General features: G+C 51.1%; 1 protein-coding gene across 1 annotated transcript in view; it reads left to right on the top strand.

The window, feature by feature from the left end:
* Window positions 1-8283, top strand: part of RCOR1 (REST corepressor 1) — a 121016-nt gene extending 112733 nt beyond the window's left edge. The window contains exons 9-12 of the mRNA XM_080809141.1: window positions 1979-2056; window positions 2291-2348; window positions 3069-3298; window positions 6692-8283. Coding sequence (XP_080665267.1) covers window positions 1979-2056; window positions 2291-2348; window positions 3069-3298; window positions 6692-6733 — 408 coding nt within the window. The 3' untranslated portion in view covers window positions 6734-8283. The remainder of the gene's footprint in view (window positions 1-1978; window positions 2057-2290; window positions 2349-3068; window positions 3299-6691) is intronic.
* The last annotated feature ends 14320 nt before the right edge of the window (window positions 8284-22603 follow it).

Genomic DNA, 22603 nt, shown 5'->3' on the forward strand with positions numbered 1-22603 from the left:
AATAGGTTGGTCTCCTTAGAAAAGGTATGTTACTTAATCACAACGCAGTATATCCCAAGTTTCATACGTATGTGAACAACAGGCTGGAGCGAATAGAAGAATGTATTTAACCAGACCGCTCGGCGGCATGGAGTATTCTAGATTGCTGACTTTTGAAAGTTCACTAATTCCCTGTCACAGGTTTCTCGGTCTAGCGTTTAGCCCAAGGAGAGTTCAGTGGACATAATCTTGACTGTCTTGTAACATTTTTTGGGTGGTTGGTGCCTGAGAGCTCTGACCCAGAGTCCGAGATCCTGCTGTCTGAGCAGGTAGCCGGTAGACCCACGTGGTCATTTAAATTCAGGCTTGGATTAAAGCAGAAGACGTGAACAATTCGATTCCTTAGTTGCATGAGCTACATTTCAGGTGCTTAGTGGTGGCTCCCGGGGCTGGTGGCTCCCGTGTCAAGTAGCCACCGCAGCAGAATAGTGCCGCATCATAGAGCTTGCTGTGAGCTGATGCTGCCCTGAGAGCTCGGTGTCACTGTCCCCAGCAGCCCGCTGGGGATCAGTTTCTGGTACTAGTTTATTTTATTTGACTCGTGCCTTTTTAAAAGTGAACTAAAGCAAATTTCAGTAAATCAGGGTCCTCAGTTTTGGTTTTAGTGTTTATATTTCCTCTATTTTCCTTTTCAGTTGTTTCTATGTTCTGATTTGACATTAATACAAAAAGGTTTGGCGTGGGCTGTTTCTGGTAGGCTTGGAGGCCCTTGCGAGTGGCAGACAGGCTCACGTTCTGGTCCCTGACAGCGCTGATCTTACTTACTGGGTCACTGGCCCCCTGTACATCTCCACTCCCTTTTAAACCTTTTAGAAGAAGTAAAATATAGGAAAGGAAGTGCTAAACTAGAATTCTGTGAAGCGTGGAGTACTTGAAAATGAAAAGCTATGTAGAGGAGAGAATTATTAAAGTGTCCCTGAGACTGTGTCCTTCACCACCGCCTCCTCTAGACTCCCATCCTCTGGACTACCTCTCAGAGTCCTGCTTTTCTTTGTCTTAATAAGGTTTCTGCTTTCGAGGACACCTTCTGCTCATGAGTGTCTTTGAGGTTTTATTTGGGAAATGGATTTGTTTTTCTCCTTGCTTGGTTTTTGTTTTTTTTTTTTGTTTTTTTTTTTTTTGCCACTGGGATTATTCAGAAAGGAAAAACTCTAGGGTCAGAGTCCTCCTGGTGCTCGGCCCAGAAATGCCCCTGCACGTAGGGCTGAGCGGGAAGGGCCCATTCCCAGGACCCAGCTCATTCAGGAGTCCACGCGGAAGTCAGGAGGAGCCATGGGTTGATTCCGCGGTTGGTGGTGTTTTGCCTTTCCTTTGATGAGGTAGGGGCTATGAAAGATTCGGTGCATTGCGTCCAAACAATAATGTGGAAAAGATGGTTCGTGAGAGAGTGAGGACTGCCGTTGACCACAAGTGGGCTTGTGGGAAGCTGACAGGTTGCTTTCTTTTTTCCTCTCACTAAAGAAGGCTACGGCGCGGGCTTTTGCCTTGTGTGGTGCCTGGACAGACGGCGCTCGGGGCTCTGCGAGGCTGCCCTTGCAGTCCTGCTCTTCTCTTTGGCCTTGACTCTGTGGGCTCTGCTACTTGAGCTCAGTTCTGTGTGGCGGGAAGCCCAGGCATTGCCTGTCTTTTGTGTCAGACTCCAGAAACGCTACTCAGGGGATGAACTGCTAGGAAATGATGGGTTAGCACTGTGCGCGCAGGAGCCCTTTCACCGCCACGCCCTCCTTCTTGTCCCTTGTCTGCTGCTCTGAGCAAGTCAAAGCATCTAGTTAGATGCTCTGAAGGGATACTGTAGGGACCCTTGGCTACCATACAGATTAAGTACTTCTTTGCTCTTGGTTTTTTTTTTTCTTTTACTTTTTTTTAGTTCCGTTTTCATTTCATATCTTGATAAAAGTTTTTCATTTTTAAAATTAAAATATTTTCTTCTTTCTCTTAGATTCAGAATATTAAGCAGACAAACAGCGCTCTCAAAGAAAAACTTGACGGTGGAATAGAACCGTATCGGCTTCCAGAGGTAGGGTTCTGTTGACGTCCTCTTAGAATTTATAACCAAGTTTTCTGGGCTTAAGAATTTAACACCTATGTAATACATCTCCAGTATACCTCCCATAGAAAGGTATAGACACAATTTTGAGAACTTAGTTGATGTTGAAATTCTCAGAGGAGAAAAAATAAGATTCATTAGTTCTCGTAAGGACGGATGCACCTACAAATGCACTTTGCTCACATGACTCGTTTGAACGTGCAGGCCGTTCAGAAGTGCAATGCTCGGTGGACCACAGAAGAGCAGCTCCTCGCGGTACAAGGTAGGGGGAGTCCTTGTGGGCTTGGGGCTGTGGCCGTCTCTATGAAAAGTCATTCCTCATCCCACTCCCATCCTACCACTTGTGGAGTAGCATGTTGGGTTTTGAATGGTCAGAAAGTACAAAACCCCAAAGCAGCAGATTGTCAGAATTCTACCGTTGGAGGTGTTCTAGTCCCGGGGAGCCTGAAAAGAAGAATGCAGAGTGCCCATAGCCACAGGACGGGGGCTGGCTGGCTTCAGGTATCTTGGGAGAGGTGATAGAAGGTGCAGATTTCTGGATGACAGGGTCCTGCTGGACTTCTTGGATCAGTCATCTACGAAATGGATCTACATGGCTGCTTTTTTCCTCACCGGTGTAATACATTAAGATAGTGCCTGCTGATGGGATCGTGAGGGACACAAACCATAAGAGACTCTTAATCTCAGGAAACAAACTGAGGGTTGCTGGGGAGGGAGTGGCGGGAGGGGCGGTGGGGTGATGGACACTGGGAAGGGTATGTGCTATAGTGAGCACTGTGAAATGTGTAGGACTGATGATTCACAGACCTGTACCCCTGGGGCAAATAATACATTATATGTTAATAATAATAAAAAAAGATAGTGCCTGCTATTAGAAGCCCCCTGTGTTTTCTTATCTAGATAAAGGAAGGGGTCTCAGTTGTGTGGGTTTTTCAGTTGTGTTTCCCCTGTATTGAAAAACAATGCTCTCTTACATCCTTAGCCATCAGGAAGTACGGCCGGGATTTTCAGGCAATCTCAGATGTGATTGGGAACAAATCAGTGGTACAAGTGAAAAACTTTTTTGTAAATTATCGACGCCGCTTCAATATAGATGAAGTTTTACAAGAATGGGAGGCAGAGCATGGTAAAGAAGAGACCAACGGGCCCAGTAGCCAGAAACCTATCAAGTCCCCGGATAATTCTATCAAGATGCCTGAAGAGGAAGACGAGGTAAATCTGAAACTGTAGGATCGCTGCCAGCTTCATGCTCGAGGTGTGGTTTCTTCTTTGATGGCCTTTCTCAGCTCTGGAAATATTTTTAGCTCTCAGCTCTGTCAGTGACTTGACTTTTACCTATGAATACCATAGTAGTTGGCACCAGTCAGTTTTTGGTCGCTAGGTATATTATTCACATTTTAATTCCCGTACAAATTCTTCGTTCCATCCTGGTTCTTTCAGCCATAGAACATTCCACATTACCGACTTCTCTTAGATCGCGTAAGAACTCAGCCATAAAGCAGTAAATTGGAAGTGCCTTGAGCAGTGTTAGTCAAGCTCAGTCCTGTGAAATGGAAGGTTAATGAACTTGCTGGTGACTTGGCACGGCCGGTGACTCGGCCCAGCTAGCCAGCCAGGAGCTCCGAGGTCTGTCCGTTGTCCCGGTCCGTCCAGCCTTTGTTGGATGTTTGGGGCCAGTGGGTTTAAATGCTGATGGGGACAGTTCCAGGTTGTGTGGTTGGCCGGACCTTCCACGCTGGTGGCTGACATTCTGGCAGTCTTCCTGGATAGCGGCACCAGTGTCATCTGCCGACTCTGCCCAGCTTGGGCCGCCGGGTTACTTAGGCTGTGCAGCCCCATCTGCTGTCACCCCGCTTCCTGGGACAGGGTACCGGTCATTTCTCCAGCTTATCTGGCGAGCCCTGCTACATATATTTACCCCCACTCCCACAGAGGAGCAAAGTGGGGCTGGGCAGAGGAGAGAGTTCGCCGCCAGCCACTTGACACTTGAGTTTGTTCACTGACGCGGATTAAGGGTTAATTGAGCTTTATAGGAAAAGTCACTTTCTCATTAAAGTCTCTCTCAGACCATGCAGGAATTATTTGAAATGATATATTCTGTATTGTCTGTGCTCCCCCTTTACTCTAAGAGGCTGGTTATAAAAGTACTAAAAGTAGTCCCCCCACCCCCCAACCTGAGCACACAGAGTGCCACACCAGGGACATCCCCCACCCAGCGCGCTGTAGATGGCGCTCCCCGTGCCTCTGCACCGACGCAAATGGCCACAGGCACGTAGGTCTGTCAGAAGGGCATCAAAACATCCCCACTCTGTTAGACTCTTTAAAGCTTTCTACCAGAAAACCTTTGTAGTAAGTGTACAGAATTATTGTTGATAACAGTGAGTGTTCCCCCAAGCCACGCACATGCGTGGCTCAGCCCGAGACCCTGCGACGGAGCAGCATGTGAGCAGGGAGAAGGGGTTTGCGGCTTTTAGCAGTAATTATTGTCCCAGTACTAGTTGCCACTTTAGCAGCAAATTAACTTCCTCACGTCCTGGACTCAAGAAGCATTGAAAGATGAGAATTACCAGGGAAGGAACATTAGAATTTGCGAGAATGACAGCCTCCGTGTGTTTTTCAGCTTTAGTCCCAGGAAGCAGAAAGAATAGGAAGCTTTGGCTCTCTTCCTTAAAATTTAATTAGAGTGGGTGTCGGCAGGGGTAGCCTAAAAAATGTGGTCGTAAATTTGGGACCAAGGGCCGTCACCAGTGGGATGGGATGTGAGTTCTTTCCCATATACTTTCCTCCCTTTTCTTCTGGCTGGTTCACTCACTGACAGTTAACATTTCCTTCTTTGTGGTCCAGAAGGGCCATTCTTCATGGTCCACTCACCATGTTGATTGCACATCAAAATACCCGCGTAATTCTCTTCCCAGACTCTGGGAGTGTTGGATCACCCATGACCACATTTCCCACCAAGCAGCATGTCTTCATTTCTCTCTAGTGGTTGATTTTCCATGTATCTGTTTGCCCAACCTTCTCTTCAAAACCAGCACTTCTCCTTTACGTATGATCTTCATGTTGTCTATAAACATTTTCACCTCTTCAGTCATTTAAATCCCCACCATCACACACATCGTTTCCTTTTATTTGGTCCCTCCCTTCCTCCCTCCCTTTCTAAAAAATAGTTTATTTATTTGAGAGAGATCGAGAGCAAGAGTGATCACAGTGGGAGAGGGAGTGGACTCCCCGCTGAGCAGGGAGCCCAGTGTGGGACTGGATCCCAGGACCCCAGGATCATGACCTGAGCCAAAGGCAGACGCTTACCCCGCTGAGCCAGCCAGGTGCTGCAGTCCCTTTCTTCTTGTGCTCCTTGTTGTACCAGCCTTCCCGCTTCACCACCCTGCTTTTCTCTTCTCCGTATGGCAGTTTGCAAAAGGAAGTCAGTCTGTAAGGACCAGCTACTTCTCTCTGTCCATGAGGGGCCTGAGGGAACTCATTAGAATCCTGGTTAATGGTCTGTCTAGTCAGTGCCCAGAAGTGGGTGCCCCTGTAATTTCTCATTCTTGTGTAGCCTGTGGAATCTAGCACTAAGCAAGAGGTCTGCTGGTGTCCTGCCCGCCCCTTCCGCCCTCAGATTTTATGTGTTAAATGTAGCACAGACAGGGAGGAGGACATCAGAATTGCCGGACGTTCCAGTAACATGATGGCCTGTTAGCTGTAGACTTTTTTCCTTCAGGGCTGAGAAGGAAAGGCAGCCTATGGGTTTTGAGCTTTTGAGGTTTGAGAATTCTCTGAAGTGGACAGAGACGCAGTACAGAGCAGGGTGTGTGATGTGGCCAGAATGGGTGATGGGGATGCTGGGCAGGACTGGCTTGAAGCTAGTCTCCCTTAAAGTTGCAGAATGACGTGAGTATGTTCCTCGTGAGGAGAGATCTGCTGTCGTAACAGCTGTTCTCATAGATTGTGATGTTGCCCAAAGAAAATGCTGTTTTCAGATTCGGGGTTCATAGCCCAGTGGTTTCCCTAGGAATAAGAGAGACCTCATGAGGGTAGCAATGAGCACAAAGACAACTTGTAACCTTCTGGTTTGGGTATGGGAGTCCGTTTTAGTTAAGAAATGCTTTTGAGCCTTTTCAAGAAGATCCTGTGATCTTAGCTCTCGTGTGTGCCCCCATGTCCCGGCACAGGCCGGGGGCTGTTGGCTGAGTGGGTTAGGCCTCCCTCCAGCCAGTGCTGACATGCCCGAGAGCTGCCTTGGCCACGCACTGTGCTGGCATGCCCTCTCCAGCGATTTTATCTGATCCTGTGAAGTAGACGTCATGATTGTGTCTGTTTGGCCGATGAAGCAACAGAAATTGGAAAAGAAATAACTCGTCCAAGGATCCACATCTAGAAAGTGGCAGAGCCAGGATTCGAGCCTGAGATATCTGGCCGTGCAGGCCGCCCTCGTACCCTGCCTGCCATGCCTAGGCCCCGCCCAGGCCCTGCCCTTCGGGACACACGTGTGTGCGGGGTAGGCGGGCGGCCCGCAGCCGCTTGTCCCGGCTCACCACACCAGAGGTAGCGGTTCGTGGTGTGGACCTACTCTTTGATTCTCTTTTTATCCCCCCCTTCTCTCCTCAGGCTGCTTCTGTTCTTGACGTCAGATACGCATCTGCTTCATGAGAAACTCTGGTAGCTTTGAGCACTTGGTATGGACGACTGCGCTACCCAGGATATCAGGTATTACAAGACATCACCCAGCCATCGGCATCACATCTCTGTGGACAAGCAGCTATTACCAAAAAAGGCGTACACTTCAGTCCTGTGCTCCACCTGCCTTAATCCTGTGCTCGCTCCTCCATGTCGGCGCCACTTCCCGGAGAGCCCCTTGCATCTCTCACACTCTGCCTAAGTGCTGGGGAGTCTCGTGGCCTGCACGCCTCCTGTGACTCTGGGGACCCCTCCCCAGGCGAAGCTCCTGAGCCCCACCGATGGCAGCTCTGCCCACTCAGCAGCAGCTTCAAACAGGTAGTCTACTTGGAAGGCACGACTCTGTTCCTGCATGGCCTGCCACTTCTACTTTGTGCATAATGTAATTTTCAGAGTGACTGTGACCCTGTTGGCCTTTTAGGAAGTTTCTCTTGTTTTCTGAGGCAACCACCTAAGTGATATCATGCTTCTTTGGAAATCACAGTATACTGGCAGACTGCGTTATAACCTCCATTGTGCCAAACATCCTCAGACAGCTCACCTTTCCCCCAGACGTTGGGTGTAATTATGGTTTGTAAATTTAGCTGGCTTGAATCTCACCCTTCTCCCTTCCTAAGTGGTAGAAAAGCTCATTTGCAGCAACTGTCCTCGGACACTAGCTTAAAGGGAACGTGGACCTCAGCACTTTCTGCCTTCAGCTTTCAGCATTGTGATCGCAGGACGGGAGCCTCCCTGTCTTGTCCGGATCCCCCCACCCCACCATCCAGCTCCAAGAGCTGCGGTCCACACCACTGTACCTGGTGCTTGTGCATTGGAATTGGTGCCTTCTCCTTCTGGCAACCATGTTATCAACCCTTTTTCTGTTTTGGTGTCTTATTTCTTCTTTAAAGTTTATTGCTTGCCAAAGATAACATCACCAAGATTAGGAGACAGGGGAGAAATTGCTGCAGATTCTGACAGTACAGATTTTAAATGTCAGGTTAGCTCACTAAAGGGTACTAGAATGGCTGGGGAGGGTTTTAGAAAAGCTACACATTGTTTGTGGCCTGCTCTGTTGGTATGCCCGGCCTTCTACACGTCATCCATAGAGCTTTCTTTGTCCTTCATATACCGATGTGATGATATAAACACCGTCCTTTCTCTTTGAATATGATGGTACAGGACAGAAAAGTGACCAGTTTATTGGCTCTAGTAAGACCAAGACAAAAAGAAACAATGTACAAAGTGGTCTGTAATGCCTTTTGGTTGGACTGGGAACAAGTAAATGTTTCTAATAAATGTTCTGAGATTTCCAGAATCACTTACTCTCGTACCAGACTATGGACCCACTGCGGGCCTGAGGGATAGACTGTCAGACCGCGTTCTCATGTAACCTGTGTCCCGCCCACAGTCAGTCCAGCCTGCACTAAATATGTTGAAGGAGCTTTTGTTGCTGTTGTTTTGCATCATTTAAATATTTTTCCTGCTTTCAATACCAAAAAGAAAAAAAAATGCAGATGCTTTAAGGCACAAACAGAATTCTTAAGAATTTAAAATATGCAATTAAAATTTGACGTGTTTTGACTCCCAGGCACCTTGCTCTCCCCCACCCCCCCTTTTTTAAAGTCCGCTGATTGTCTCTTTAGGAAGAGGGTCAGCTAGAAACCTAGACTGTTTGGAATTGTCTGTTTTTAGATATCTGGAGAAAGGTCATTCACAAGGGGAGTAAGATGGGACTTTCCTGACTTTCGTCATCTTGTGCCCTCACGGGGTGTTTGTGGGTCAGGTAGGAGTGTGTGGAGAACAGCATCCGCGGAGGCAGAGGGCGGCCACAGCTGGCTGCCCCCACCTGGACGGGGTAGCATCATAACACTAGTCGTGCGGTAGGGTTTGTCTGGGCTCGTATCCTAACCCTGCCGTGTCACTGGAAAATGGCAGGTGAACCATGGAGAGGAGGTGGCGAAAGTTTTGCACATCACTTACAGGGGACACTAGGCAAGAAGTGAGGCTGTCGGTTCTCTTCGCTTCTTCTCAAGGCCTCCTTCCTCTTTATGGAAGCAGCAGGTAGTTTGCTGCTGTGGGTCTCGTGCTGCCGGTAGATCTGTTTTCTCCGCGTGCCTGGGCTATTTTCCTTCTGGCAATGCGTGAAAGGCCCATGTTCTTAGGGAGTGGGGCAGGCAGCGCGCCAGCACTGCCTTCCGCACCATCCGCTCACGGGCTAGCCCGGCGCCGAGGAGTCCCCGCGCCAGTGCGCTCGGCCGCCCCCAGCAGCCCGGTTCTCTCTTTCTGTCCACGGGAAGGGGGCGTCGTTGTTGTCATTTGCCAGAAGGAAGAGAGATGGTTCTCTTCGCCTGACTCCTTCCTTGTAGTTTCAAGCATAACGTAGCACTGTGTTTTAAACTGTTCCATTACACTGTCTTTGCAATGATGTTGTAAATGCAAGAAATCACTTCGCTTGAAAAGCTGAGTGATGGATCTTATTTATGTGAAGCCCCTTTTTTAACATATCAAGATTTCGGTGCATCAGCAGGTCGTGTTTGGATGTGGAAGGGTCCACAGTGACAACTGCTTCGGATGCAATGTTCACTTAAGCTTTGTCTTCTTAAAAATTGATCAATGTGAATGTCATAATTATATATATTTTTTTGTGGAAAATTTCTCCTAAGTATAAGTTATTGTGCAAAATATAGTACCATTGAAGCAAATGATAGTTTAACTTTTAGTTTAGAAATCCTAAAAGATATAAATTGTATTGCATATGCATTAAAAGTTTTTTATTTAATTTTATGTAGGTGTGTAAAGTGTTAGGTAAAAATTGTTTTCACTTATCCATTTAAACACCTTGTTACTTGAATATTGTGTTGACTGGTCTGAAACAGCGATCGATCCTGTAACATAGCGCTTTTAACCGGGATGGCCGTGCCTCAGTTGTGCTGAGCTTGCCGGGGCGCACAGTCCGGCGCCGCTGTCCGCAGGCGCCCGCGGTTAGTGTAACACACCCACTGCGTGCTCTTGGTGTGTTCGTGCCCACCAGGACACCATTTCCTCAGAGTGGTTTCTGATTGTTTTTAACCTATGAAGACCCTTTGATGGCCACCAACCTCTCTCATCAAAAAATGAAAATGAAAAAATTATTGAGTTTTCCAAGCTTACGGTGGTGGACTAATTAAGCAGTTGTTTTCTGTGTGTGAAAGTTCCCACAGATACCACACACCACTCTAAGTGTGCTCATTGTCACTTTAAATTTCAGCTATGCCCTATTTTTGTCTTTCTGAATATCAGATGTACTATTGGTATAATTGCATACCAAAAATAAGCCAAACAGTGCATTACACTAACTGGATCCCTGCTTAACGGAGCAAAGGAAAAGACGGAGCCAGCCCAAACAGGAGCCTCGTTTCCTCTCTCGCCCGGCCTGTGTCTAAGCCCAGTGACCCAGGATCCAAGCTTTCAGTATCAAGTGAAACTTGGCTTCACGTTGACTCAAGGTAGTTAGCTAATCTGAACCTAGTGATCTTGTGCAATGCTCACAAACCAGTCCTCTCCCTGCCCCTCCCCGGGCCCTTGCAGCTTTCCCTCCTTACCCAGAAGCACAATTGCAGCAATGTTACAATTCAGAAGAAGGAAGGTCAGTAGAGTCTATGCATGTCGTGTGATAATGAGTGTTTACAGTCACCTTCTCCGAGAACTAAAATTTATACTGGAGTGGATAGTATTCCATTACGTAGACCTATCAACTTTGCTAAGTGCTTTTTAGACTGCTTAAAAATTTTTCAAGATTTTAAAAGATGTATAAGGTTAAGTTTGCAAATATAATGGAAATGCTGTATATCTTTTGAAGTGATAAAATCCACGTTGGAATTTTAAAGAAAATATGTTGTAATAATGCTGTTGTAAGTACTATTTTAATGTCTCTTTCTGCCTGTTTTCTATATCAGCACACTCGTGGTGAATGTTCATAGCATTATAATTGCTTAGCCATTGAATGATAACATTTGTTAGTGGAGATCGAAAAATTTATTTGTGAAATTCTGCAGAATTCATTTTTCTATTTCTAATACTTGCTGAAGTTAAATAAAAAAATTTTCAAGCCATTGATGTAATAAAATATGAGACAAAACCATTTTCTGCTCCCTCCCCTTTGCATCAACGCAGTGGCCCGCGCCAGGGCATGGTGGGGTTTTGCAATGGGCATTGCGGTTTCAGAGTGGAGACACCCCCGGAATTATACCCTTGCAAGCAGCCACGGATGCCTTCTGTGTTTAGCCTATGGCGCTCCTTGAACTGCATTTTTAAAAAAATTTTAACGTACGATGATCTTATGGTTGGGACCAGGTCGAGACATGCGAATTCCTAACAGTTGGCAGCTGTTGAGGGCTTACGTGTTAAGGCTCAGTGAGAGGACTTTTTTTTCCCCATTAGTAGTTTTTCTCTTTTCAGCGTGACCAGGCTTGCTTCCTGGATGCTGGCCTCTGCACGGCCCTGGACTGTGGCAGTGAAGAGGCCGACCACCGCCTTGTCGCCCCTGGTCTGCCAAGCGTGGACACGGCTCTGCCGTCCGCACCGCCGAGTGGTAGGAAGAGCGCTCCAGCACCCGCGGCCGCCTCTGCCGTCTCCTCCCGTGGCCAGGGTGCGGGGTGCGGCTGGAGGACCTCCGAAAGAACCTGCCCTCACACCGAGCGCTGCTCCGGGCAGCACTGAAGATCCGCAGACGGGGCCCCTCTCTGTGTGTGACTTGGCAGAGGGTAGAACGGGGTTCATAGGACACCTGTGAGCGTTCCTGGCCCGGTCAGCACACTCTCGGCGTCACAGGAGAGGACGCCGGGTGTTGCCAGAGGGTCTTCCTGGGTGACACCTGGGGCAGCACCCAGGAGGGACAGGCAAGAGGCTCAGGCCGTCACGTGTGACTTGTGGAGGTGCCTTGTGGTACCGGAAGGGCCCTGCGCCGTCCCACCAGGAGGTGGAAGAAGGGAAACTGAGGGAGAGTGCAGGCGCAGGGAGAGAGGAGAGGAGGGTCGCGGTTGAGGAGGGAGGTGGCCCGCTGTCAACAGTGCTGGACATCGGCCAGGATGGGAGCCAAACGGGCTGCTTGGGCTTGGCCGCCATTGCCTTAGAAGGGTGACCAGCCCTAAGGGGAGGGGGTGGAGGGAGTTAGGGCCGTGCTGAGGGGGAGGTGGCTTCCCGAGGCTGGCCTGGACTGCCACCCCTGTGCGGGACCTCGGGCAGCAGGGAGACCTGTCATGGGTCCTGACATCAAGGGTGCTTGAGGGAGCCCTGGCCCCGCTCGTCTCTCGGGCCCCATCGCCCCCGGTCTCTGCCGGCTCTGCAGCTGCCCGCTGTCCTGACTGGGAGGCGGTGGGGGCTGGGCCGGAGAGCAGGAGGAAGTTGGGGTGCCGGGGGCAACCCCCGAGGGCCACGGAGGTGACTGCCTGGAAACCGTCCGTGTCACTCCTTGTTCCCTGGGCTCCCGTTCAGAATAGAGCCCTCGTGACAGGCGCTGCTCTCTGGCGCACTCAGGGCCAAGGCCACTCAGAGGCGGCAAGTCTCTCTCTGCCCACAGGTGTGTCCCGGGCTGGATCGCTTTTGTAGAAGGGAGAGGCCTCGAGACCACTTGGCAGCCTGTATTTCGGGAAAGGGCGCAGCAGCACCCATCCAGGGCTCCCGGCTCCATCGGTGCGTCTGTCCTAGAGGCCAGCCCGCTGCCCGCAGGGGCCTCGGCGTCCTGCGCGGCCCGAGTGCCGCGGTCTCCTTCCTTCTCGGCAGTGGGGAGCGCACCTGCTCCCTGTGGCAGCTGGGTGACCCCGAGGGAATCTGTCCGCCAGCGCAGCCTCCCAGGTATGCGGCCCCGGGGCCACCGCTGGCCTCCCCGCTCCCAGCTCTCCTTCCCTGGACTGCGACCCCTGCGCGGGCTCCCCTTAGCCCCCCGGGGCCTGAGCGCACCGGTGCCAAGCTCCGCTCCTGGGTCCGTCCGTCCGTCCCTTGGAGCGACCCGTCCAGAACATGTTTCCCCTGCTTCTCCTTGTAAGTTCTTGGTGTGTGCACGGCTGTGTGTCTGTCACCTACCTCTGAGTCCCCTTTGCGCCCCTCCCCCCGCCCCCCGCCCCATTCTTACTGCCAGCGACAGCTCCAGCCCTCTCTGGGCCTCTCATCTCGTCCCGACCCTCCTCCTCCCTTCTCTCGCCTGCTCCTCACCCCTCATCCCCCCAGCCCTCGTCAGGGCTCTTTCCTGCTTAGAATAGTTTGTCTGTCTTCTAGAGAAATCCAGCCCTGCGTCCGTGGGCAACGTGACCTTCCTGCCTCGGGGACGTTCTGTGCTGTCTCGGCGGCGGTGCCTCCCCCGCTGCCCGGCCCTGTCCCCACCACGTCCACCTGCCCGCACGTACCTCTTTCCCGGACTATAAAGAAATGGCTTAAACGTTGCTTATCCTTTGAAGCAGGTAAGCGACCCAGGGGGTACGGAAATCCTGGAGAGGAACGTGGTCCCCGCCCTCCACCCCTCTGACTGCCCGGTCCCGTCCACACGCAGCCACGGGTACCCGTTCCCAGCACAGCCCCCGAGCACGCGGGCAAGGAACCGTCTTCTGTGCGAGGAACACCCGCCGCGTGTGCGCCTGTGTTCACCTGACACGCCAGCGTCCTCCTCTTTGGACACATATGCGTCCTGTTCCTCCGGGCCCTGCTGGCTCCGTGGCCATCTGGTTCCGGTCCTCCGGTTAGGACTGTGATGCCTGCTTTGTACTGCCATCCAGTGCTGGGCAGAGTGCCCCCGGGGAGGGCCAGCGGACGGGGAGGGACCCGTGTGATTTCGCGCCCCCGCCAGCGTCGCTGTAGGATAAATAGCTAGGACTGGAACTCCGGGTCCAAGGACCTGGTGGTGCTCGCACCTGAGCCAGACCCCGCCTGCCTTCCAGAGACGTGCCGGCAGCTTCGCCTTGCACTTCTGTCGCCCTCGCGTCCTTCCCGCGGCCGGTACCCACGCTCAGGAGCTGAGGTGTTTGCTGACCTCTTCAGGGCACAGGGTGGTCTGAGATCCCGGCCCCAGGTCAGGCGCTGGTGTCCCCTGACCTCTTGCTCACTTTGGGCCCAAGGAGACGCTTCGCGGAGGGGGTCTGCGCATTCTCCCGTGGGGAAGGCCCAGGAACGAGTTACTAGTGTATGGTGGCTCACGGCGCTTAATCGATGGAAGATAAATGTGGCGACAATTAAGTCTTATATAGAGGATAATTGTGTGTAGTGAGTTATTTGTGGGTTTTAGTAATAATTGCTTTATTTATTGAAGATTGCCTTGCCACCCGAGGACAAAATATGCTTTATTTCATTTAATGCTCATAGCAGCCTTTGGGTAGAGACTGTCATCCCCGTTTTATGGAAGGAGAGACCGAGTCTGACAAGAATGCCTTGCCCCACCCTTGGACAACCCGAAAATGGCAGAGTCGGACCAGGGTATCTCTGTTTAGACTCCAGCATCCTGGCACCCGTCCTCGCTCTGTGGTGGCATCCGTCACAATGTCGGTCACTCCCTCAACTCCGCAGGCCGGGGCCTCACCTGTGAAGCCGGGGACACCCTTTCAAGGGTGGCGAGGGGAGCCAAGGTCGTGTGCAGAAACACTTCCGTCTCGCCCGGCTGCTTGGTGGAAGGCACACCAGGTCCGTGGCTCATCCTTTGACTCTGTCCAGCCCTTAGTGGTTGGGCCGCGGCTGCTCCCTTCTGTGGTGCAGGGCAAGGTCGGGGCTGCTCGGGCCCAGTGGCCGCACCCAGACCTCACTTCTCTCCACAGATTCCTGCTGCCAGTCCTTCCCCAGGCCCGTGGTGACCGCGTGGCTTTGGTGGCGTACCCTGACCACGCGTCTGCGGGTGCAGCGGTGACTGCCACGCACGCCGTTCGTGCAGTGAGCACGTCCCACGCTAGTGAAACGAGCCACCGGTGCCCCGCCCGCCATTCCACACAGCCGACTTCGACGGACCGTCCCCCGCCGGCCTGTCCTGGGGTGTGGGCTAACTGCTGTCCCACAGGTGGGCCCCCATTCCGGCGAGGAGGGCACTGAGGCCAGAGGGGTGAAGTGACTGCTTCCAGTCCCTCGGCTAGTAGGTGGTGGGTGGCCCTTGAGACCGAGCTCCTCACGGCTCCCCGCTGCTGTGGCCGCTGCTGAGTGGGCCGAGCTGGGTCGCGTGGCTACAGCCCTAGCCGGGCCGTCCTGAGCCTCCCAGCTGCCCCCAAGTTGGTCCTGGATTACAGGCCCGAGCCCCGCTGCCGGAATGTCCTTTCCCACCGAGCCCTGGCCGCGGGCACTTCCTGCAGAGGACAGCCAGCACCATAGGGACGGCTCCTCTGCCCTGCTTGGGGCCACGGCACCTGCCCCCCAGACACGCGTGGTGTCCGCGCTGACAACCTGGCATCCAGCCCCCCTCCTGTAGCCCCGGGTGGTTCAAGAGGACTCGCTGCCACCCTGCCACCCTGTCCTCGTCCAGGCCCTTGCCGAAACGCTGCCCCCAGTGCCTTCAGCAGTCATCCGTGCTGACCTGCAGCCCCGGGGTACCGAGCCCGGACCCAAGTGGGTGCCCAGCGTGCCGCCAGACGGACTCCCTGGCAGAGCCGGTGCACATTTCGGCCTCAGTGTGGCCCTGATGACGCCTGCTCAGGGAGCCCTGCCGGAGCAACACGCTCGGAGCGTCCCCGTGAGGTCACTCAGCCTCACCCCGGGCTCACTCCGCGCCTCGCCTTCTCCAGTGGACCCCTAGCAAGCGTGCCGGGAGCCGCAGGGATGGCCTCCTCTGGCTGCTGACAGCTCTGCCACCCTGTGAGGAACTTTGGGACAATCACAGGACAACCGTGTGGAGGCAGGTGGCCCGGTGGACCCGGGAACGAGGCCTGGAACCCTGGGGGAGTCGCCAGGGGACCCCGTGAGTGAGCCAAGGCAGGAGAGGAACTTTCCAGATGGAGCCCATCCAAACTTGTGTCCCCCAGGAGAGCGGGCACAGACCGTGTCCCCCAGGACAGCGGGCCACTGATTTGGGAGTGGCTGGCGGCCCGCGGCAGCCACCCCGGAGCCGCTCCTGAGCTGGGGGCGGGAGTGGGGCCAGGGCTGTCCAGAAGGCTCAGGCTGCAGAACGGGGCCCGGCTTTGGGTGCCTGGGGCGCTGCTCAGATGCCCAGCTCTGAGAGGCAGGGTCACAGGTCCCTTCCGGGAGGAAGCCCCAGGCTGCTGGGGCCTGCCCAGAGGGACACTTTGATGTCGGGAGGCGTGGCGGCCCCTCGGTGCTGTTCCTCCGAGACCCTGGAGCCAGGCCCCGGCCCGCGGTGCACTGAGCGTGTTTCCTGTGGCGGTGGCTTTCTTGGCGGTTGCTCTCAGCAGCCTTCCAGGCTAGTAAGTCTGGGTCCTGCTGGCTGATCGCCTTCTTCTTGAAGGAGAGTCAGGATTGAAATGCTTTCCGTACTGCCCTCTACCCTCGTTCCTTCCACCTCCGTCCTCCTTGCCTTCCTGGTCTAGCCTGTGTTTGCCTGGAGCCTCTACCAGCTTTGAAGCCAAATCATGCCTGGCTAGAAACGGGGCTTGGATCCTGTCCCCCAAATCACTGAGACCTCAGGCAAGCTTTAATCCTTCCACATTCTCTTCCCCCCCGGGAAAAGGGGCTCATTTCCTCTTTCTTTGGGTGATATGGCGGGGAGGTGGCCACCCCGCTCCCACCCCAACTCAATGGCAGTTATTTCCCCTGCGAACCTGGGTTGGATTGCAGGACGGAATGAGGCTGGGGAGTCTCAGTCTTTCTGGGAGCAGCCAGTAGGACCGATGTCCGTACAGGCCTGTTCAAGCAAAGTGCCAAGGTCAGCATGCTCTACACAGCCTTGGGGCACCCTTGGGACCCAGCAGCAGGATGGGGAGCGGAGCTGGGCCTGCCTTAGACGCAGCCAGCCTGGAGCCTGAGGCCCAGGCCCTGCTCTGCCGCATGGGGCCGGGGGAGTCGTTCAGTCGCTGGGGATCATGGTAGAAGGAAACGGTGCCTTGGGTTCATTTGGTTGTCAGCAAGTAGTTACTGGTCCCCGCTGGGTGGCCCTCGGAGAGTGACTGAGCAAGACAGGTGAGGTCTGTGTCCTCAAGAAGCACAGTGTCGGGGAGACCAGGAAGTGGGAACAGTGACATAACCAAGATAACCACAGGCTTCCTGCGAGTAGATTGGTTGGCTAGAGGGTCACCACTGGTCTTGTCCCATCTCTGCCCAGGGCCTCCTTCCCTGTGGGGCATCTGGGAAAGCCTTGTCGGCGGCTTTGGTTTGACTTCAGGGGACGAAGCCCGTCCTGCCGGGAGCACAAGCTACCCACTGGTCGGGGTTTAGTGCTTAACAGAGGTAGCTGCTGAATGGGTCCAAGGCTCTGAGCTCTAGGAAGGCAGCCCCGGATATGAGGCACGAAGGCAGAGGCAGGCAGGTCCCCGGCCGGTGCAGCCTGACCTAGGCTAGGATGTGGAGCCGCCCTTCCTTCCATGCCCACCTCCAAGCCTGGCTCGTGGGCTCTGAATGCCATTTCCCAATAAAAGGAGCCGGGGAGGGACACCTGGGTGGCTCAGTTGGTTAAGCGGCTGCCTTCGGCTCGGGTCATGATCCCACTGGGATCGAGTCCCACATCGGGCTCCTTGCTCGGCGGGGAGCCTGCTTCTCTCTCTGTCTCTGCCTGCCGCTCTGCCTGCTTGTGCTTGCTCTCGCTCTCGCTCTCTCTCTGACAAATAAAATAAATAAATAAAAATCTTAAAAAAAAAAAAAAAAAAAAGGAGCCGGGGAGTGTCGGAGAAGTGGCTGGTTTCAGATATGGCAGGAAGGGTACAAGGAGAGCCTGGGAGTCTTGGGTCACGTTCCAAAGAAGCACCCGGAAAACAATGGGGTTGTATCTAGAGGGCAGGGAAGCCAACGTAAAATAGGCCTCCCACTGGCCTAACACGGACCAGTTTGCCAACAAAAGCATAATGACTGATGGAAACACAGCCAACAGGAGAATCCAAAAGTTCATGATGATGATACAACACCCCGTGACCACGCCTGGACCCCCTAGGATTTCACATGTATTCAACTTTCCTATCCGAACTTTTCAGGACGCTGCGATCACCAGGAGCAAACGTTCCTTACAGAATTCCGGCTAATACGTGCAGCAGGACGGGAGAACGACAGTTGGCAGCCTGCTGTGCAATTGCAGTAGGCCCAGAGCGTCGGTGGCTGCTGAAGTAGACAGGTTGCCGGAGAGCCCGATACCAGATCAGGCTGAGCCGGAGCCTGCCAACACCCGCAGCAGTGCTCGGAGAGGACTCGGAGATGGCAGCGGAGTAGAAACAGCAGGGATCTGCGTCTCTACCTAGACAGCCGTTGTGCCAGCAGAACTGCCCGACGTCGTTATTCTGGAAGTCGAGCCTGCTGAAGCCTCGCAGCTTCCCGGGCAGGGAAGTAAATGACGACGGCAGTCCCTCAGTTCCAGCTCCAGCTCCTGGCATTCTAGCAGATACCCAGCCCGGTGGCAGGCAGCCGTGTGCCCGTTCCTGGAGCCGCCCGTGGGAGCAGGAATCCCGTCTGTCCTCCACGTATCCCGATCTGTGTTCTGACCGCGGAGGCGCAGACGCAGGGGCCGGAGGGCCTTATTGCTGGGGGCCCCTGGCCCTCAACAGAAGCAACCTCCGGGGGACTCATGGGGCCAGCACCTTTTTTACTCACCCTTCCCCCCACGTTTTCCTCTCTTTCCCCTCTGGGATTCAGACACTGAAGACTAGGACGTTCAAAACCAACTGCATCTACGGAGGAGATTAGAAAGTCACTGCCCCTGCCCAGGGAAAGATGCAGACTCGGGAAACGTGCAAGGAAGCCTGAAGGTTGTGCCCCAGCCCCATCCCTGGCATGGGGTACCCCACCACAATAACAGAACGGCAGCAGTGGTGAAGGCTGCGGAAGGCGAGGCTCTCATCAGCGTGAGCACGTCACTAGATGCGGCTGTCCGCTTTTCAACGACGACAGAAACACAAGGCCCACAAAGAAGTGATCCATACAAAACATAAGCTGACAGAATCTGCTCCGAGGAGGACCGGACGGCAGACCGGTGAGACAGAGTTTAAAACAGTTGTCTTAAAAGATGCCCAGGGAGCTAAAGGAGCATGCGGGTAAAGTCAAGAAAACAGTGTATTCATAAAACGGAATCATAATCCAGAGATAAAAAACCTACAAGGAAATCAAAAATATCCCAAAGCTGAAAGTGCAGTACTGGAAATGAGTGCTTTACTGGAGGGATTCGACAGCAGATTAAACAGGCAGAAAAACCAACAAATTTATAAAGATCAGATCATTGAAATGGTCCAGTCTGAGGTCAGAGACAATAAAGACTGATGAAAAGTGAACAGAACCTAAGGGACCACCGGATAAACTCATGTACGGACTGTGGGAGGCTCAGGAGGAAGAAAGCAGTGAGAGATTATGTGAGGAAATAACAGCCAGAGACTTCCTAGGTTTTATGAGAGACGCAAATATAAACACCCAGGCGGCCAACGAACCCCACGTAGGATGAACTCAGACTCCCACCAAGACACATTACAACCAAACTGTCCAAAGCCAAACCCAGAGAGAGTCTCGAAAGCAACAAGAGATAAGCAAGTCACCACATAGGAGGGGCCCTCTGTGAGATCATGAGTTTCTCCTCACAAACACTGAGGCCAGAGGGCACAGGGCCAATACATCAAATGGCTGAAAGCATCCTACATCTAGCAAAACCGTCCTTCAAAAGTGAGGGAGAAATTAAGACCGGATAACCGGAAGCTGAGGGAGTCTGTCACCACTAGACCTTCCCTGCAAGAAATCCTCAAGGGACCCATGCAGGTCCGAACGGAGGGACGCTGGACGGTAAGTGGAGGCCCTGGGAAGAACTTACAACCTCGGTAAAGGTAAGTACGTGGGCAGTTATACAAGCCACCGTTGTAATGACGGTTTGTGACGCCACTTTCTGTTTTCCGCATGACTTAAGAACTAGCTTTTTAAAAAATTAAAAGCTAGTATTATTGAAGTGTCACTTTGTAACTTCAGTTGTTTCTAAATAATTTAGAACACAAATGCATTAAACAAAAAACAGTTACTAGCTTAAGCTTTTGGACACACATAAAGTTGTAAATAGGACACTGAGAACTGAAGGGGTAGAGACAGCTGTGAAGGAGCAGAGTTCCTGTATGTTACTGAAGCTGAGTTGGTATAAATTCACATTAGGGTTTTATAATCTCGGGATGTTAAATACAATCCTCATGGTAGCCACAAAGGAAAAAGTGATGAAACATATATTAAGAAATGAGAGGGGAATTTATTCCACCACAAAAAATCAAGTAAGTGCAAAAGAAGACAGTAATACAGGAAATGAAGGACAAAAACCTGTAAGAAATAGAGAAAAAAAATAGCAAGATGACAGAAAGAAGTCCTTCCTTGGCAGTATTTAAATGGAAATGGATTAAACTCTCCAGTCAAAAGGCAGAGATTGGCAGGATAGATTTTCTTTCTTTTTTTAAGATTGATTTATTTATTTTGAGAGAGAGAGTGTGTGTGAGCCTGCATACTTGTGCATGCTGGGACAGAGGGAGAGAATCTTCAAGCAGACTCCCTGCTGAGCAACAGAGCCCCACTTGGGGCTTGATCCCACCACCAATGAGATCATGACCTAAGGGGAAACCAAGAGTCAGACACTTAACCAGCTGAGCTACCCACGTGCCCCTGGCAGAATGGATTTTTATAAAAAGATGCACTAAATGCTGTCTATAAGAGACTCAGCTGAGATCCAAAGACACAAACAGGTTGAAAATGAAGGGATAAAAAAGGTTAGTCCATGCAAATAGTAACCAAAACAGAGCAGAGTGGCTATACTCAGAAAAAATACACTTTAAAAAAAAAAATTTGTTAAAGATCTTATTTTTAAGTAATCTCTACAACCAATGCAGGGTGCAGATTCACAACCCCAAGATCAAGAGTCAAACACTCCACTAACTGACCCAGCCAGGCACAAATAAACAGCCCACTTTTATTTTTATTTTATTTTATTTATTTATATTAACATATAATGTATTATTTGCTTCAGGGGTACAAGTCTGTAAATCATCAGTCTCACACAATTCACAGCACTCACCATAGCACATACCCTCCCCACTGTCCATCACCCCGCCACCCTATCCCTCCTCCCCCAACCTCCCAGCAACCCTCAGTTTGTTTTCTGAGATTAAGAGTCTCTTATGGGGGCGCCTGGGTGGCTCAGTGGGTTAAAGCCTCTGCCTTCGGCTCGGGTCATGATCCCAGGGTCCTGGGATCGAGCCCCGCATCGGGCTCTCTGCTCAGCAGGGAGCCTGCCTCCCTTCCTCTCTCTCTCTCTGCCCACCTCTCTGCCTACTTGTGATCTCTGCCTGTCAAATAAATTTAAAAAAAAAAAAAAGTCTCTTATGGTTTATCTCCCTCCCGGTCCCATCTTGTTTCATTTTTTCCCTCCCTACCCCCCAAACCCCCAACCCTGCCTCTCAAATTCCTCATATCAGATATCCTATGATAATTGTCTTTCTCTGATTGACTTATTTCACTTAGCATAATACTCTCTAGTTCCATCCACGTCATAGCAAATGGCAGGATTTGGGAGGTTTTTGATAGCTGTGTAGTATTCCATTGTATATATATACCACATCTTCTTTATCCATTCATCTGTTGATGGATATCTAGGTTCTTTCCATAGTTTGTAAACAGCCCACTTTTAAATAATCAGTGATCAAAGAAGAAATCACAAGGGAAATTAGAACATACTCAGAGATAGATGAAAATGAAACCACAACATACCAAAACTATGGGACACAGTGAAAGCTGTGCTAAGGAGAAAGTTTGTAACTATAAATGCGTACTTTAAAAAAAGACAAACATGCAGATTTCAAACAGACAAAACCAAAGATCTCAAATCAACAAGCTAACTTTACAACTTGAGGAACTAGAAAGAGAAACTCAAAGCCAGCAGAAGGAAAGAAATAATAGAGCAGAGGTAAATCAAATAAAAAACAGAAAACTAGTGAGAAAATCAATGAACCCAAGAGTTGGTTCTTTGAAAAGTTCAACAAAATTGACAAACCTTTAGCTGGACTAAGGAAAAAAAGACTTCAACTTCCTAAAATCAGAAATGAAAGTATGGGCATTACTACTGGTTTTTCAGAAATAAAAAACGATTATAAGAGGGGCGCCTGGGTGGTTCAGTTGGTTAAGCGACTGCCTTTGACTTGAGTCATGATCCCAGGGTCCTGGGATCGAGCCCTGCATTGAGCTCCCTACTCGGTGGGAAGCCTGCTTCTCCCTCTCCCACTCCCCCTGCTTGTGTTCCCTCTCTCACTGTCTCTCTCTCTGTCAAATAAATAAATAAAATCTTAAAAAAAAAAAAAGGATTATAAGAGAGTAGTATGAACAGCTGTATCCCAATGAATTGGATAACCTAAATAAAATGGAAATATTCCTATAAACACAAAACCTACCAACACTAAATAATGAAGAAATAGAAAATCTGAATAGAGTTATAAAAAGTAAAGAGATTAAATCAGTAAAAAGAAAAATGTCCCAACAAAGAAAAAGCCTTGGATCTAATGTCTTCACTTGCAACTTCTACCAAACATTTAAAGACCTGCCACCAATACTCCTCAAACTGTTCCAAAAAAATTGAGAGGACACTCTCTATCTCATTTTATGGGACCAACATTACCCTGATACCAAAGCTAGAGAAAGACACTATAAGAAAAGATACCAACAGACCAATATATCTTATAAACATTGATGCAAAAATCCTCAACAAAAGATCAGCAAACTGAATTCAACAGTATAGTAAAAGGATCATACACCATGACCAAG

The sequence above is a fragment of the Martes martes genome (genome assembly GCF_963455335.1).
Source record: "Martes martes genome assembly, chromosome: 7".
Lineage (NCBI taxonomy): Eukaryota > Metazoa > Chordata > Mammalia > Carnivora > Mustelidae > Martes > Martes martes.